This window comes from Suricata suricatta, chromosome 10 (genome assembly GCF_006229205.1).
Source record: "Suricata suricatta isolate VVHF042 chromosome 10, meerkat_22Aug2017_6uvM2_HiC, whole genome shotgun sequence".
Lineage (NCBI taxonomy): Eukaryota > Metazoa > Chordata > Mammalia > Carnivora > Herpestidae > Suricata > Suricata suricatta.
Window position 1 is genome coordinate 95,754,675 of NC_043709.1, and position 18,592 is coordinate 95,773,266.

General features: G+C 38.8%; 2 protein-coding genes across 4 annotated transcripts in view; both read left to right on the top strand.

Moving 5' to 3' along the window:
- The first annotated feature begins 6,537 nt into the window (after window positions 1-6,537).
- Window positions 6,538-17,827, top strand: LOC115305314 (pregnancy zone protein-like). The gene is made up of 8 exons (XM_029955555.1): window positions 6,538-6,623; window positions 12,351-12,534; window positions 13,666-13,825; window positions 13,997-14,049; window positions 15,071-15,091; window positions 15,357-15,525; window positions 15,959-16,032; window positions 17,657-17,827. Exons 1-8 carry the CDS (start codon window positions 6,538-6,540, stop codon window positions 17,825-17,827), a joined length of 918 nt encoding a protein of 305 aa, XP_029811415.1.
- Window positions 17,745-18,592, top strand: part of PZP (PZP alpha-2-macroglobulin like) — a 42,423-nt gene continuing 41,575 nt past the window's right edge. For all 3 annotated transcript variants that reach the window (XM_029953283.1, XM_029953281.1, XM_029953282.1), the window contains exon 1: window positions 17,745-17,822. The gene's annotated coding sequence lies outside the window, so the exon portion shown is untranslated. The remainder of the gene's footprint in view (window positions 17,823-18,592) is intronic.

Here is an 18,592-nt window from a genome sequence, read left to right on the forward strand (position 1 = left end):
GCAAGAAAGCAGCAAGAAAGTTTGAATACAAAGAAAAAGTAAATGGAAAGCAAAAAAGAAAGATTGAAGTAAAAGTATGAACACCTGCATCTTCAACTTCCACATGAAATGAAAGTAAAAGTGAAAAGGAAAAAAATACGAAGAAGAAAAATAAGAAGTAAATAAATTTCCCAGAATCTAAATAAATAAATAAATACTCAAAAGAGATGGGGGGAAAAAAACACTACCACAAACCTGGACAGGTACCAAACTTTTAAAATATATAAGGTAAAGAAAACTTTTCAGGAGAAAAAGACTAGGTACAAGTTCTCAACAGCATGGACACAGGAGTACAAGGAGTAATAGGTTAAAACCCTAAGAAAAAATTTTACATCAAGAATTTTATGTCCATAAAAATCATGACTCAAATGTGAGAACATAAAAATCTTTGCAGGTATGTATGGCCTCGGAAGTTTCGTAGATATGAGCCCTACCCTGAAAACTACTCAAGAAAAAGTTTGCAGGCACTTGTGGGGAAGAGCACTCAGTGTTATATAGAAAGCAACTTGGTGAATAAACTATTAATTAAAAAATAAAATGTAGATTTTGAGGAGCAAAAAAAAGAAAAGAAAAGAAAAACTTTGCAAACAAGAAGAGAAATAAACCAGGGTATGCTATAGAAGATACAAAAGTTGGGTGCCTGGTGGCTCAGTCAGTTAAATATCTGACTCTTGGTTTGGGCTCAGGTCGTAATTTCATGGTTTTGTGAGTTCGAACCTGGTGTTGGGCTCTGTGCTGACAGCTAGGTGTCTGCTTGGGATTCTCTCTCTCCTTCTCTCTCTGCCCCTATCCTGTTCATGTTGTCTGTCACTCTGTCTCTCTCAAAATAAATCAACTTTGGGAATTCTCGGCAAGATGGCGGAGAAGTAAAGAGCCCCATTACCTCCGTCTGCCCTCAATTATTAATGAGAAGAATTAAAAGCCACAGCTTTCTGATCTCCAAGAATGGAGGTGTGTGCACAGACCCTTTATTGACAGCAGCCTCATGGATGCCTGAGTGAATGCAAACTGGGAAGGGAAACTTTGGGAAAGGGAGAGCTGACCCAAAGTAGAGCTGGGAGACAAAACGCCCAGAGGCTTGGTGCTGGGCCTGCAGAAAGCCGTGTGTCCAAAGGCGCACAGATTCGCTGACAGCCGCGTGGGGGTGACTGTGAGTCCAGAGGTGCATGATCTGTGGAGCTGTGCATGGGACCACAGTGCAGGGTGGCAGAAAGACCTGGGGAAGAGAAGTAGAGACTGAATCACTCATAGCATAATCTCTGGAGAGGAGAGACCTTACCCAGGACTGAGAGCCGCTGGATGCAGAGAGAAAAATCCGTCCCCCTCAGCAGATTTGTTCTCCCTTGGGCCCCGGCAGCTCGCAGACTTCAGGCGGAGCCAGGGGAAAAAACTGTCTTCACAATCCCCCTACTCAATCCCGGGCAGAAAGCCACCCGCCTGTCGGAGATTTTAACTATGGTGGCAATATTGAGTGGGTGGGCAAGGACTTAGAAACTGGGCAAAACTTAAAAGACAGAAACAATTAGAACCACCCGAGGCACAAGGACTCAAGAAAGTGGCTGGCAACACATGGTCTGAGGGGTGCTTGGGGTGCCACCATTCTCCCCGGCATCCACTAAGGCGGGGCCTCAGAGAGCAGCCCCTGAGACCCGACATACCTACACCAAACCACGCTCATCCACGCTGGAGAGCTGCTGTGTTTAGGTTATTATTTTTAATTGTTTTTTTCCTTTCTTTTCTTAATATTTTTACTTTTTAATTTTTCCCCTGTTTTCTCTTCTATTTTCCTATTTCCTTCTATTCTCCCTTTACCCCTGGAATCTGGGAAAGACCAACATTTAGTCACTTCTGTGCTTAGATCAACTCTTACCATCCATATAGTTTTTCCTTTATCTCATCCTTATCTCCCTGCTCCGCAGGTTTTAAGCTCTCAGACTGTCCTTTATCTCTGGCTGTCACTGCCCCCCCTCCACCCCTGCCTGCCTTCCCCCCCCCTTCTTTCCTATTCTTTTTGCTTTCCCTTTTTGGTTTGCTTCTTTACTTGTTCTGTCAGTACATTTGTGTGCTTGTGTTCTCTGTGTGTTTGTCTGTCTGTTTTCCTTTTCAGGGCTACCTCAAGAAACAACCCAAAGCACACATAGTGGAAAGTCCCAAATATTGCTGAGTAGGGAAATAAATTAATCAGAGGCATAATAAGAGAAAACGAGGGACACCATTAAAAGAACATCTCCTGAAACAACAGACCCTAAATGGTCAAAGAGTCTCCCTCAATAGAGAAATACTAATAGACGCACAGTGCAGAACAAGTTTTAAAATTGACAAGAGACAGAAAGCTAGCCAAAATGATGAAACGGAAGAACTCTCCTCCAAAGAAACTCCAGGAAGAACTCATAGCTACAGAACTGCTCAAAACAGACATAAAAAACTTAACTGAACAAGAATTTAGAACAATTGTCATAAAATTAATCGCTAAATCAACTTTTTAAAAAAGATATGAAAGTAAGAATGATTTAAAGTATGAGTGTTATTTATAGATTTATTTAAATAAAATGAGTAAAATCAAAGAAATGAGAAAAGTATAATTTTGGATCAAGCAAAGTACAATCAAGGAATCAAAACCACGTGGTAATTTGTTTAAAATAAAGTCTTTTAAACAAAAACAGGAGATTGGGATAATGAATAATAAATGATAGCAGACACCATCCATGGGCTGAAATAGTGCACCAAGGGAAAGACAAATGTAACATACTACCAAAGAAGGAATTCCTGGGGTGCCTGGGTGGTTCAGTCAGTTAAGCATCCTGCTCTAGGGTTCCATTCAGGTCATGATCTCACAGTTCATAAATTTGAGCCCTGCATCAGACTCCGCACTAATGGTGAGAAGCCTGCTCTGGATTCTCTCTCTCTCTCTCTCTCTCTCTCCCTTGCTTCTCACCTCCCATGCACTCGCTCTCTCTCTCTCTCAAAATAAGTAAATAAACTTAAAAAAAAAATAAAGAACTCAGTGCTGAGTACTAACCCTTGTTGGAGAGGGAGCAATCCTGGCCCCTGAATGATAGAGAAGTTCACTAAGGCTTTAAAACCAGGTGAAAAGGGAGGATGCTGGGCTGGTGGCATTCCTACTATGAAATCCTTCAGAAGGTGTTCGGAAAAGTCACCCACAGGGAGTTGCCAAGGGCTGCTGTCAATGGGGTATCCTAGCAGCCTAGTGGTACAAAAGCCACAGGCATTGCTGCAGATGGGTACTAAACATAGCATGCAAACTGCAGGAGTCAATACACAGTTATTAAAATTATACAAAGATAAGTGGAAATAAATTGCAATGCAAAACAAGTATCATTTTCCCCTCTCAGCAACTGCCAGATGCTACAGAGAAAAACAACAACAAGATATATCAAATGCTTGTACAATGAAATCAATAAGCTTAGAGCACTCTTTCCCTCCCCTGCTACCCCCCCTCCCTGCTCCTCTTTTTCTTTCCCTTTCTCTTTCTTCCCTTCCTCCTCACCTGTCTCTCTCTCTCACTTTCTCCCTCTCTCCCTCCTCTTTCTCTCTCTCCCTTATTCTCTTCTTCTCTCTCTCCCCCCTCCCTCTGGCTCTCTCCATCACCCTCTGAAAGATAGAAGGAAAGAAAGAAAGGAAGGAAGGAAAAAAGGAATAAGCTCATTACATGTAGGTGGGGGAGAAGATTAGTGGTACAAGAATGAACAAAAAGACCAATGGAAGGAAATAAAGAGTTCAGAGATAGATCTATGTATATATGATAGACCATATATTTTAAGGGTGTGGAGTTTGGTGAGTTCCTTGTAGATTTTGGATACTAGCCCTTTATCTGATATGTCATTTGCAACTATCTTTTCCCATTCTGTTGGTTGCCTGTTAGTTTTCTTGATTGTTTCCTTTGCAGTGCAGAAGTTTTTATCTTGATGAGGTCCCAATAGTTCATTTTTGCTTTCATTTCCCTTGCCTTTGGAGATGTGTCGAGTAGGACATTTCTGTGGTTGAGGTCAAGGAGGTTGTTTCCTACTTCTTCTCGAGGGTTTTGATGGTTTCCTGTCTCACATTCAGGTCCTTCAGCCATTGTGAGTTTATTTTTTTGTATGGTGTAAGAAACGGGCAGAAGACATAAACAGACACTTCTCCAAAGAGGACATCAAGATGGCCTACAGGCACATGAAATGATGCTCAGCATCACTCATCATCAGGGAAATACAAATCAAAACCACACTGAGATACCACCTCACACCAGTCAGAGTGGCTAAAATGAACAAATCAAGAGACTATAGATGCTGGCGAGGATGTGGAGAAACGGGCACCCTCTCACACTGTTGGTGGGAATGTAAACTGGTGCAGCAACTCACAAAACATTCAATAGAACTCCCCTATGACCCAGCAATAGCACTGCTAGGGATTTACCCAAGGGATACAGAAGTGCTGATACATAGGAGCACATGTACCCCAATGTTTATAGCAGCACTTTCAACAATAGCCAAATCATGGAAAAAGCATAAATGTCCATCACCTGATGAATGGATCAAGAAGATAATGGAGAAAGAATGAAATCTGGCCATTTGTAACAAAGTGAATGGACCTCGAGGATGTCATACGAAGCAAAATAAGTCGGGCAGAGAAGGACAGATACTATATGTTTGCACTCATAGGTCTAACAGGAGAAAACTAATGGGGGACCATGGGGAGGGGAAGGGGGAAAGAGAGTTGGGAGAGAGGGACACAAAACCTGAGAGACTATTGAATACTGAAAACAAACCAAGGTTTGAAGGAGGAGGGGAGGGGGAAGGGAGGTGGTGGTAATGGAGGAGGGTACTTGTGGGGAAGAGCACTGGGCGTTATATGGAAACCAATTTGACAATAGACTATTAAAAATAATAATAAAAATAAAAGACCATATAAGTGGCACCACAAATCAATGGGGTATAAAAAGATTGTAATGGGACAATTGGGTGACTCAAGTCAGTTAAGCGTCTGATTCTTGATCTTAGCTCAGGTCTTGATCTCAGGGTCGTGAGCTCAAGCTCCACATTGGGCTTCATTCTGGACATGAAGCCTACTTAAGAATAAATAAGTAAGTAAATAAATAAATAAATAAAGTTGTTAGTAGAAAGGGCTAGGAAAATTAAAAGTTAAAAACACAACTTGGGTCTGCAAAGAATACTACATACAAAGTCAGAATACAGATAGCTTGTTTGTGAAAGGACAAACTATAAAATTAACAGAAAAATCAAACTTGGGCCAGGAAGAAAAGTCTTAACCCAAACTACAAAAGCATAAATCACAAGGAAAAGAAGTTGAGGTTTATCAGTGAAATATTAAGAAATAAAGGATACGATGGACAGAGTTATAGATGAGAAAATGAACAAAAATATTTATGTCTAAAACTGACAAGGAATTGCTATGTAGATTTATACAAGAAATTTCAGAAAAATCAATTAGACTGGGATGGCAACTATAATTTTTCAAAATGAGAAAGGGAGGGCACCTGGTTGGCTCAGTGGGTTAAGCATCAGACTTTGCATTGAAGCCCACATCTGGCTATCTGCTCACTCCTCTCAGCATGGAGCCTTCAGATCCTCTGTCTCCCTCTCTCTCTGCCGTGTACCCGTGGTTGCTCTTTCTCTCTCTCAAAAATAAACTTAAAAAAAAATTTAAAAACACAAAAAACAGAAAGGAGATAAAGGAGATGAACAGGCAATTTACAAAGTAAAGCCATATTTAAAAAAAAAACACCTTGAATTCAGATAAACACAAATTAAAACAATGATGTAATATCACTTCATACCCATTTGTTTGGCAAAATGTAAAGACCAGCTGTTGGCAGAAATTTGAAGATATGAAAATCCTCATGCACCAGCTGGTAGAATCACAGTGTGTTACAACTGTTCAGGGAGTAATCTTGCAGTATATAGTCAGTTAAATATACATCGCAGATCCAGCAATTCCTCTTCTGTGCATACATTCTCCAAGAAATTTCGCCTAAGTGTCTAAGGAAACATGTTAAGAAGATATTTATCAAAGCATGATTTGTGGTGTTGGGGGGATGGAGAAGATCTTGATCCTATCACTGGGCAAGTGGAAACAAAATTTGGTTGATGGTGACCAAGAAGTGCTATGCTGTAACAAAATAAACTGATTTGCTCTGTACATAATAACATGGATGAATTCTTTAGAACTAGATTCTCACTGGAAGCTTTGTTATCAAAGTAAAAAGAAAGTTCATTTGAACTAAATATGAATTTTATCCTCTGGAAGGGCCTCAGAGCCTGTCAGAGGTTAGCCTTGAGGGTAATGAGGCAATCGCTGAGAGCAATGACCTGTTTCAGGGAAGCTCCATCCAACTCTGAGTTCTATTGGGAGGCTTTGGGGTGGAGCTCGTTTACAAATAGCAGCCACATAAAGCCTGGTAAATTTAACACGCCTCAAGAGACCAGGCTGAAGGCAGGGAGTTGGGCACCATACAGTACCTGAGCTTTGTCCCTCACTATGGAGAAAGACAGACCTCCTCAATCATGTTTCGTGCTACTTCTTCTTGTCCTGCTTTCTACCAATGCTTCAGACTCTACAGAACCGTGAGTCTCTCTTAGAGTCCCCTTAAGAGTCCATTCTTTATCTCTGTCTCTTCTTTATATCTTTGCTTTGACCTTCCATTTCTACCAATTACCCTTCCATTTCCTAGGATACCTTCCAGTCATAAGAAATTACTCATAACTAATTATTTTCTTTCTTTCATTTATTGTATACTTTTAATTTTTTTCATTGGGTCATCACAATCGTAAGTAGAATAAGTAGTCATGAGAATGGGTGATCCGATTAGATACTGAAACTTCAGATTCCACCTTCACAGAGTCATTCTTTAGGATGGAAAGTGTTGACTATAAAAATAGTTAAAGTGTTGGGGCTTCTGGGTGGCTCAGTCAGTTAAGCATCCGAGTTTGCCTCAGGTCATGATCTCACAGTTTGTGACTTCGAGCCCTGAATTGGGCTCTGTGCTGACAGCCCAGAGCCTGGAGCCTGCTTCTGATTCTGTGTCTCCCTCTCTCTCTCTGCCCTTCTCCTGCTCATGCTCTCTCTCTCTCTCTCTCTCTCTCTCTCTCTCTCTCTTTCTCTCTGTCTGTCTCTCTCTCTCTCAAAAATAGATATTAAAAAAATTTTAAAACAGCAAAAATACTTAAAGTGTATAGTGGGGTGCCATTTAATTCATATTGTAGATCACACATGTAGAGAAAGTACAGTTCCTTTTCCTTCCCTCCCCCTCCCCCCATTACTTACTGAGTCCTCAGCAAGAGACTGCAGTAACTAATCAGTCAGGGAAAGGGGCAGGAAGTAATTTAAAACTATTCAGTTGTGAAGTTGGTGGACTCCAATACTGCAAAACTTCTCTTCTATGTATCCCCAGCTCCTACCCAATAGTATTTAGATACTAGATACTTCCTCCTCATAGTATCTAGAAGGTGATCTCCCTTCCTTCCTGGTGGAGAAAAAGGCTCAGAGTCTTCAATCTGAGAGTTCTTGGTTTTCTTCAGCCACTGTAAATCTAACATCTCCTTACCTGCCAGCATTTATCGCTTGAGTCTTCAGCCATCTGGTTTGTCTCAGCTTGGTCCCTTGACCAAGACATCCCAGAAGCCCTCTATGGCTGACTCTGATCCTCCTCAGCTCTTTTTTATCCTATATGACCCCCAACCTGTCACAGCATTCTGGCTTCAATCTCATGGCTGTTGCAATACAATCTATACTACACAGTCACTTCTCCCCTTTGAGGTTCAGACCCCTACCCACCCATCTCCTAACTTTGACATAGCTACATTTCAGATTGATACAGGCAGCCTTTAGAGGCCTAAATGCACAGAGGAATCAAAGGATGCTTTTTTATCTCTGTTACCTTAATCCACTCTCCAGGCCAGAGAACAGGAAGCAGAAATCAGAACTCTGATAAATTCACTTTCCTTTCTTCTTCAAATTTCTTTAGCATACAATTTCTCAGTAACCAGAGTACATTTCTCTCCCATCATTCCTCTATCTCATCTCCAACTATGGATGGTACCACCTCCCACTGCATTCCACCTAGAGAGCATTTGGAAATATGTGGGGCTGTTCAGATTTCTGAGTAAAGGCTGGATGGATAAAGCAAGTGGCATTTATTAGGGTTGGAAATGTTAAGCATTCTGTGTTTTCAGTCAAACTCTGCCCACTGAAAATTGTTACCTTACATCCCAACCACCATTTGATAAAGAACAACAAACCTCATGACCTAGTTGTCATAAACAGAAGGGGTATCTTCTCTCTGTAGAAAACATTCTGTATCCCTCCAGCCTCATTAGCCCTTGATGTGATAAATGAGAGACATTGCCCAAAAGACTCAGTAACAGTCCTCCTTTGCCTTGGGGTAGTAAGCTTCAGAGACATGGAGGTTGCAGGAGAATATGATGAAAAGAGAAAACAAAAAGTCCTCTGTTTAATATTTGCAAAATTTAGTCACTCCAACAAAGTCAAATATTTAAAATGCAAACATGACTAAGTAATATTTTAGTGGTTTAATTGCTCACTTACAGATGAAATCTTGGGCAATTACTCAACCTTGATGGGTCCCAATTTCAATATCTATTAAATGAATACTAACCAAGCCTTTATGAAGTAGTAGTTTGAAATATCTAATTATATGGAACTAATTTTTAAATTATGATATCAAATAGGCTTATAACTAATAAAAACAAATGCAGTATATTGAATAAGTTATTATACAATTATGCCTTTTTCTTATGAAAATAAAAAAAACTAGAGGGAAAAAAGTATGGATGAGGAGGTAAAAAATGATAATTTTTATCAGTTATCACAGTTTTGATCAATGTGATTCAAATTTACACATATATAATTCATATATACATATATATCAGGGTATTTTATTCAAATCAAAAAATATCCAGATACCAGAAAGGGATTAAATGAGCAGTACCATCTGAATGATTATGGGCAGGTTATTTAACTGCTATAAGCTTCTCTAGAACAAAACTTTAGCATTTATTCAATTAAAAAACTGAAATTTTAATTAGTTTTTATATTTTTTCAAGTTTTTATTTAAATTTCAGTTAGTTAACATACAGTATAATAGTTTCAGAAGTAGAATTCAGTGATTCATCACCTACATACAACACCCAGTGCTCATCACAGGAAGTGCCCTCTTTAATATTCATCACCTAATTAAGCCATCTCCCATACCTTCCCTAGGTGTCACTCTATTTTTTTAATGTTTATTTTTATTTTTGAGCAAGAGAGAGAGAGAGAGAGAGAGAGAGAGAGAGAGAGAAAGTGGGGGAGGGGCAGAAAGAGAAGAAGACAGAATCTGAAGCAGGATCTAGGCTCTGAGTTCTCAGCACAGAGCCCAATGTGGGGCTCAAACTTGGGAACTGTGAGATCATGACCAGAGCCAAAGTCACTCCATTTTAAATATTGGATCCTCTGTCCAAATGGTAGCTCCCAATGTGCAACGTTCAATATATTACTTCATAGTTTAATAAGTGTTTGTTGTAACTTGGAGCGATTCTCCCTTAAAGTTTATTAAAAGAGAAAATATGTGCAGATTACTCTATTTCTGCAAAAGTGTCATTGGAGTTTTGATAAGGATTGCATTGAATCTAAAATGAGATTTTAATTATTGAGCAGTGAATCTAAAGATTCATGACATATAGTTTTGCCAAGGAACAACTTAGAACACATACAGCTTAACGAATGGGTTGGAGACCACTTGGGGAATGAGAGAACCAAATTTGGCTTCCAGATTCCACAACTAAACTGTCTCTGTTATTCTCTTCTCCAAGTGTCATACCTATTAATTTTGCAAAGTAATAAAATAGTGTTTCACATGTCAAATTGCCTGCTTTTTTTAAAAGATAATTTGTTTTATTAAAACTCTTATTTGTAATGCTTGCCTTTGATTTTCTTTTTCTTTTCTTTTTTTTTTTTTTAGTTTATTGTCAAATTGGTTTCCATATAACACCCAGTGCTCTTCCCCACAAGTGCCCTCCTCCATGATCACCACCTATTTTCCCCTCTCCCTCCTCCTACAACCCTTGGTTCATCTACAGTATTCAATAGTCTCTCAGGTCTTGCATCTCTCTTTCTCCCCAACTCTCTTTCCCCCTTCCCTTCCCCATGGTCCTCCATTAGGTTTCTCCTGTTCTCCTGTTAGACCTATGAGTGCAAACATATGGTATCTGTCCTTCTCTGCCTGACTTATTTTGCTTTTAGCATGACACCCTGTAGGTCCATCCACTTTGCTACAAATGTCATATTTCATTCTTTCTCATTGCCATGTAATACCCCGTTGTATCATAGCAGCACTGTCAACAATAGCCAAATCATGGAAAGAGCCTATATATCCACCACCTAATGAATGCTTTTTTTTTTTAAAGCATAAAAGTCCATGTTAGAAATAAAAAGGAAAGGGCAATGAAACAATATAAGAAAAGAAGTTCTTTTTTTTAACTTCTATTTTTCTTATTTTTTTTTAAGACAGAGAGAGACAGAGACAGAGAGAGACAGAGCATGAGTGGGAGGTGGGCAGAGAGAGGGAGACACAGAATCCAGACCAGGCTCCAGACTCTGAGCCTGACCCCGGATTCGAACCCATGAACGTGAGATCATGACCTGAGCCTTAGTCAAAGGCTTAACTAACTGAGTCACCCAGGCACCCCAGAATAGCTTTTTTAAAATTGTAAATTAACTATATAAATAAATGACTTAAATCTTCAGCTACTGAGCCACTAAAGTTTTGCAGAGTCACATTTTATGTATGATTTGAGTAGGCAGAGATTGTATCTTACTGTTGTATATTCAAATTTGGGGCTTGGTGAGGATCCCATGTTTTAGTTGTCATAAACATAAAGAATATGATGTATGAACCATATAGGATTGCTAGGAGGATTAATACAGAGACTGCTTAACACAATTCCTTGCAAGTACCAGGCACTTAGGAAACACATTGCAGCCCATAGGGGTTCTGCTTATGGAGAGATTACATGGAGTCGAGTGTTTCAGGAAAGGGTTTTGTCAAAGGTGTCACTTGGGATGGTTCCTGAAAAATGGCTAGAATTGTAACTGGAAACATCTGGAGGGGGAGGGGAGTATATAAGAATATAATAGATAAAGGAAACTTATCAGTGAAATTAAGAATGTAAACTTACAAGGGTGTCAGGCATGCAATTCTTGTTCACAAATAAATTCAAGCCCCACATTGGGTATAGAGATTACTTAAAAATACAGTCTTTAAGGGGCACCTGGGTGGCTCTGTCATTTGAACATCTATCTCTTGATTTCAGCTTGGGTCATGATCTCAGGGTAATGGGATCAAACCCTGAGTCAGGCTCCACCCTGAGTTTGGGGCCTGCTTGAGATTCTCTCTCTCCCCCTCTGTCATCCCTCCCACTTGCATGTGTTCTCTCTCCCCCCTTAAAAAACTTAAAAAAAGAAAGTAAACTCACTTCAGATTGCCCATACCTCTGCATAATTAAATAATTCAATAATTAGAATAAAAAAGACTGTAAAATAATGCATTTTATATAAACTTATAAGGCAATTTATTGACCCATGTAGGTTTAACACAAGCATATATTTATGAACATAGAAATATTAATATTAACAGATTAATATTGATTACCTCAAGAGGGTGAGAATGAAGGAGAATGTTAATCGAATGTGAATAATACACTCCTTGTGAATGTGTGTGCACATACATGGCAATTAATAACAAAAATTAAAACTTGATAAAAATACTATTAATTTTGGCTGAGGTATATCTGAAGAACCTTAGAGAAGAAACAAATACATTATGTCTTCAGTGTTGCTGTTATAAAGAAAATGATTTCACTGTCTTTCCAGATGAATTTATAGAAATTCAGTTGCAGTGTTCATGCACAAAGATTGTTTATAGAGACAGATTTTAATGTAAATCTTTTTATAGAGTGAATAATCATCAGCAATGTGTTATATGTGCACTTTTATGGTTATATATTCAGGAACTCAGGTATTAATGTTCTTTAATACAAAGAGTGCATATAAACCTATAACATCCTTGAAGCCAACTTCTGGTAGACTGTGTGGGTGAGGGACTACTCCGGAGTGAAAAATATAATTTTTATGCCAGGCAATGATAAACCTTCCATCTTACTATTCTTTGTCCGTTTGACACTGGTATAGAATCAATTGTAGCAAGAAACACATATTGTTATGGAAAACACATTTACGGTTGAAAATGCTTGTTATTTTCCATTTTTTCCCCTGACTTAGCCTTCTCTTCCCAGGCAGTACATGGCACTGGTCCCCTCCCTGCTCCACACGGAGACCCCTGAGAAGGGCTGCTTCCTTCTGAGCTACCTGAATGAGACAGTGACTCTAAGTGCTTCCTTGGAGTCCCTCAGGGGAAACCAGAACCTCTTCACTGATCTGGTGGTGGAGAAGGACTTATTCCACTGTGTCTCCTTCACAGTGAGTACTGTCTGCCTGTCATTGTTTGATACATTATATTGAAGCATGGTGATGGAGAGCTGGTTCTGAATCCCAAAGAATGACTTTAAGAATGTTAGTGAGCTGGGAAACCTAGCTGGCTCAGTTGGTAGGCCATGTGACTCTTGATCTTGGGGTCGAGAGGTTGAACCCATCTTTGGGTGTAGAGCCCTTTAAAAAATATTTTTTTAAATGTTAGTGGGGACTTCATAAAGTATTAAAGAGAGTGTGAATTTTCAGATACTAAGGAACAAAGCATGGATTTTCCATCAACATAGGAGAGAAATATTTTTCTACATGCCAAAGTTGAATTTAAATTAAAAAAGAATTATATTAGCCATAGAAAACATGACTTAGTCAAGGAGGTTTTCTTTTCTTTTTTTAAATAAAATTTGTTTATTTATTTTGAGAGACAGAGAGAGAAAGAGAACCCCAATCCTAAGCAGGCTCCATGCTGTTGGCACAGAGCCTGATGCAGGGTTCGATCTCACGAACCATGGGATTATGACCTGAGCCGAAGTCAAGAGTCGGATGCCTGAACCACCCATGTGCCCTGACTTAGTCATAGAGGTTCTCTAATTTTGATATGTAACCATCTCGTTAAATTCAGAGCAAGAAAATGCCTAGAAAGAGATTGTACAAATACTTCATGGCAGGACAGCATGTAGCAGAATTTTTCTCCTGTGGTTAAATGTTAGGTGCCTTTGTCCTCTGAATGTGTAAATAGTACCAGATACTCAAAGCAAAAATCCAGTACCTCTTTAGGTCACCCTCTTTGTGCTTGGGATACTCAGCTCCCATATTGTCCCACATTTTTACAAAGATGCTCTTTTCTATTCTTTTCAGAAATATTTTACTCTGTCTGTTAAAAGAAATGTGATTTAATAACTAGAGCTCCAGGTTAGCTATCTGGAGATTTGGGTCCATTGATGGCTTTTCTCACTGACATATCTCCCCTATATCTTATGTTATTATCTTCATTCATGTCTGGAGAAATATTTATACTTAACCTAGCCCTTGGTGAGGTTGAAAGAGAGGTAGAAAATAGTCATGGATGAAGAATTCAGAGAAAGAAGACTGTGCAACTCCTCAGTGGTATTCTTTGTTGTTTAGCTCCCAAAGATCTCATCCTTTTCAGAGATGGCATTTCTCAGTGTCCAGATAAAGGGACCAACACAGGACTTCAAGAAGAAGAACACAGTGCTGGTAAAGAATGCTCCAAGTTTGGTCTTTGTCCAGACAGACAAACCCATCTATAAACCAGGACAGACAGGTATGTAGGGAAATTCCACTATTAGGGGCAGTACAAGAAGGAGAAGCCACTCTAAAGCTGGTTTTCCAGACAGTCATCATTGTCCCCATCTCTTAGCTTCCTGCTCTATCACTCACATGACCTACCTTATCATATGATGTCTGAGTCTTATCAGAGCATTTCTTTTTTTAGTAAAATTCCGTATTGTCTCTGTGGATGAAAACTTTCACCCCGTAAGTGAACTGGTAAGGATCTCAATACTTATGGTTTGGGTTGGTGGCAGGGGTGAGGGAGGGCATGGGTGTACTCACCCAAACAGGAGCCGGAAGAACCAGGAAAAGCAAGAAGATGAAAGACATTCCTTTTGGAATCTGGGCTCCAGCCTCACTACAGATCTAGAATCTTATGTAAGGCCTTATTGAGGGGTAAAAATGAGGACGCTATTCTCTTATAACAGTAATTAATCAGCTCGACAATATTCAGCTATATTTATTGCTGTGAACATAATACAGTAAACAATGAAGAGTAGAAATGTTAGATGTTATCCATATTCATACTTTCAAGGAGTTTATGATTACTAAAAGCACAGAGTGTCACTGTTTCTGAATATATACATATTAGACAATATTATAATATGGTATTAAATACATATGTATATGTTATACACATATATCACATATATTTATAATAGATATTAACATATAATATTTAATATATGTCATATGTAAAGGTTTCATTTTTGTTAACTGGGTGTCCCTTCCTTCAACTAGCATTCAACAGGCAAAGAAACAAAGCTACTGTAAAAATGCAATTTTTAAGTCAGAAAAAATATTTCTTGGTTAACTGTTAACCCAGATTCCTATTTGGTCTAAATCATAATGACATATCACTCTATTAATATCCATTTCCTAATGTATATAAGTAAACAATATAGTCATTCTTCACTTAGAAGATATAAGTACCTAAATATTACTGACAAAAATATGAATAATTAATAAATATGAATAAAACTTATTCACCAAAAATATATTTCTGGGAAATGGCAACACAATGATTGTTGTGGAAATATATTATTTATGCTTTTCACTTAGACCTATTTGCAAGTTTCCCTGAGCAACTCTAGTTTTTTTAATGTTTCAAGTTAAATTTTGTTATAACTTACTACACAATCCATTTTCCCTGAGTTAAGCTGTTTGATCACAAGTCTGAAATCATAGCCTTTGGTGAAATTCTAACTGCATCTCTTCTTTCATTTTTTTCTTAAAGATTCCACTGGTATACCTTGAGGTAAGCATCAGAATCTTGTATAAAGAAATCAGTACATTTATGAATAGAAGTTCTGATATTCCTTACAGATGAATTACTACTTTAAAAATAAACCTTTCAGATCTAAAATTCCCTGCTTGCAGAGGTCAGGTTTATTCGGTTTTATCTTTCTTCTGTGTTTATCTCTTCTGAAGGCAATGCCAGTTACTGACCCCAAAGTCTTTTGTTTTGTTCAAGGACTATCATGGATATATGATTATCCCCTATGCTCCTTGTTTCCCTCTAGGAACCAAAAGGAAATCGTGTTGGACAATGGCAGAGTCTCAAGTTGGAGAGTGGCCTCCAACAGCTGGCCTTTCCCCTCTCATCCGAGCCCATTCAGGGCTCTTACAAGATGGTGGTACAGAAGGAATCAGGCGAAAAGATAGAGCACTCCTTCACTGTAGAGGAAGTTGGTATGGATTATGAAAGTTGAAAAGGACATACCTTTTTGGTTCATACCACATATTCACTTAGATTTTTTGAATTCCCCATAGGTATGTTGAGCTTATTAGAATCAACTTTAGCAGTTTGTAAAGCCATCATAATTCTGTGCACCAGAAGTTCACAAGAGGTTGATTTCCAGGAGCAAGTCACACTGCCAAGTATCAAAATTCTTATTTCAGTGGAACCATCATCATTTGTTAGTGTCATTGAGATCTGTGGGTGAACATGAAGCCAGTTAAATTTTGCATGAATTGTTAAACTTTATCATCTTAAAGTTGGTGCATTGAAAAATGCATCTAATCCTTCAGGATAGTATTTTGGGGGAAATTATAGGACATGAAAATATTTGTATTTCCATTAAATATTTACCAACCTCCTTATTTCCATTATCTCTACCAACAGTGCTTCCCAAGTTTGAGGTCAAAGTTCATGTACCAAAGATAATCAGTATCCTGGATGAAAAAGTGAACATAACAGTATGTGGGATGTGAGTTAAATTATTTTTGCCTAAAATTTCATATTTTGCCTCACTTCGAGTCATTATTTAGCTAGATATCTAATTACAAATTAATTTTTCACTGAATTAAAAAAACATTTCAATGACTTTTTTCAGGTGCTTGTTATTAAAATTTTTAATTATGCAGAGGAATAGAGGACACCCATAATCATAATTTAACAACTAACATCTTTCTATATTTGCTACATCAATTTTTTTTGCTTTAACATTTCAGGATAAATTACAAAGATCATTATATTGTCCCCTTGATGCAGCACTGTGTAGCTCTAAAAACTATTGACATTTTCCTATAGAGTCATGATGCCTGATTCATACATAACAAAATTAAAAGTAATTTCTAATACTAATTCTTATTTTATACTCAAGTTCCCTCAATCTTTCTCAATCATTACTCTTGATTACTATTACTCATATGTACCCCCTTTTTTCCAACTCTCCACAATGGAAAATTTCAATTAATGTAAAAGTTAACAGAATAGTAAAATGGAAAATCATGTACCCATCAACTATTACAAAAATTATGAAATTTTATTTTGTACCATTTATTATTCCCCCTTCCATTTTTTTTCCAGAATATTTTTTAGCTAGCCATGGGAATCTATAAATATCTTAAAGTTTTAAAAGTCTGGAACCTCCTTTTCTCTCTAGGATGTTAACTTATTGGAGAGCAGTCGGTTGGCCTATAAATGTCTCTCCCATTGGATTTGCCTGATTGCTTCCTAATGGGACATTGAATTAATTTTAATTTCTCCTCTGACCAATTTTAAGAGACTCCTTGGAATATTTTTCTTTCTTTTTTAAAAAATCCATTTATTGTTTAATTTACATTTGTTAGTTAACATATGGTGCAACAATGACTTCAGGAGTAGATTTCTTAATGCCCCTTACCCATTTAGACCATCCTCCCTCCCATGACCCACCCCAGCAACCTTCTGTTCTCTATACTTAGTCTCTTATGTTTTGTTCCCCTCTCTGTTTTTATATTATTTTTTCTTCCCTTCCCTTATTTTCATCTGTTTTGTATCTTAAATTCTGTTTGTATCTTAAATATGAGTGAAGTCATATGATACTTATCTTTCTCTGATTAATTTTGCTTGCATAATACCCTCCAGTTTCATCCACCTAGTTGCAAATGGCAAGATTTCATTCTTTTTGATTGACGAGTAATACACCACATCTTCTTTATCCATTCATCCATCGATGGACATTTTGGCTCTTTCAATACTTTGACTACTCTCAATAGCGCTGCTATAAACATGGGGTGCATGTGCCCCTTTGAAATAGCACACCTGTATCCTTTGGATAAATACCTAGTAGTGCAATTGCTGGATCATAGCGTAGTTCTATTTTGAATTTTTTGAGGAACCTCTATACTGTTTTCCAGAGTGGATGCATCTTTTTGTATTCTCACCAGCAGTGCAAAAAAAATCCTCATTCTCTGCATCCTCACCAACATCTGTTGTTTCCTGAGATGTTAATTGTCGTATCCCGCGCTCAGGGTCGCGTTACTTTACTGAGCCCCGCGTTGAGGCGCCAGTTGTAACCCGCGACCCGGTCCCGGCGCGCTCATCCTAAACCTGCAGCCCCGGAACGCTCATTCGCTCGTCATAGTTGTTTCCCGAGGGAGTCTTAACCCGCGGGACCCGGAATGCAAGTCCGTTTGTCCATCGGCTTCCACTCTGGGCTGTGGCGGCACTCGCGGGCCGGAGCCCAGCGTAGAGTGGGACCTGGCGTCCGCCTCTACCTCAGGTTAGGGCGGCAGGCGCCGCGGGTCCTTCTCCTGAGGGAGAGAGAGAAAAAGGGGGCAGGAGAGGGAGACGCAGAGAGTAAAAACAGAACTCACGGTTCTCCGATCTGGCGAAAGAGAGCGTTTATTCAAAGAACTGTTCTTTATATAGTCTTCAGGGGGGAAAACAAGGCACGCTGACCTAGGCAGGCTACAGAGTCGGATGCATATCAAAGAAGCGCCCCGACTTTGCCTCAGCAATCTTGGGGGATGGAGAACTAACACTGAATACGGTGTTGATCTTTTGTGTGCCTTGGCCACTCAGTCTAGCTCAGCAAGACAGTCGCCAGAGTTATTTTGACCAGGAAATGGCAATCTCCAGCCTCCAGATGCAAATCTTGTTTACTGGCTCACTCAGTGGAGTGATAATCCTTGCCTGAGGCAGACAGAAAACTTGGCGGGCCCCGACAGTTAATGGTAGCCATTCTGATAGGTGTGAGATAGTATCTCATTGTGGTTTTGATTTGTATTTCCCTGATAATGAGTGATGAGCATTTTTTTTCATGCGTCTGTTCTTCTTTGGAGAAGTGTCTATTCATGTCTTTTGCACATTTTTAGTGGATTATTTTTGGGGTGTTGAGTTTGATAAGTTCTTTATTGATTTTGGATACTAAACCACTATCTGATATGTCATTTGCGAATATCTTCTCCCATTCCATTGGTTGCCTTTTAGTTTTTCTGATTGTTTTCTTTACTGTGCAGAAGTTTTTATTTTGATGAGGTCCCAATAGTT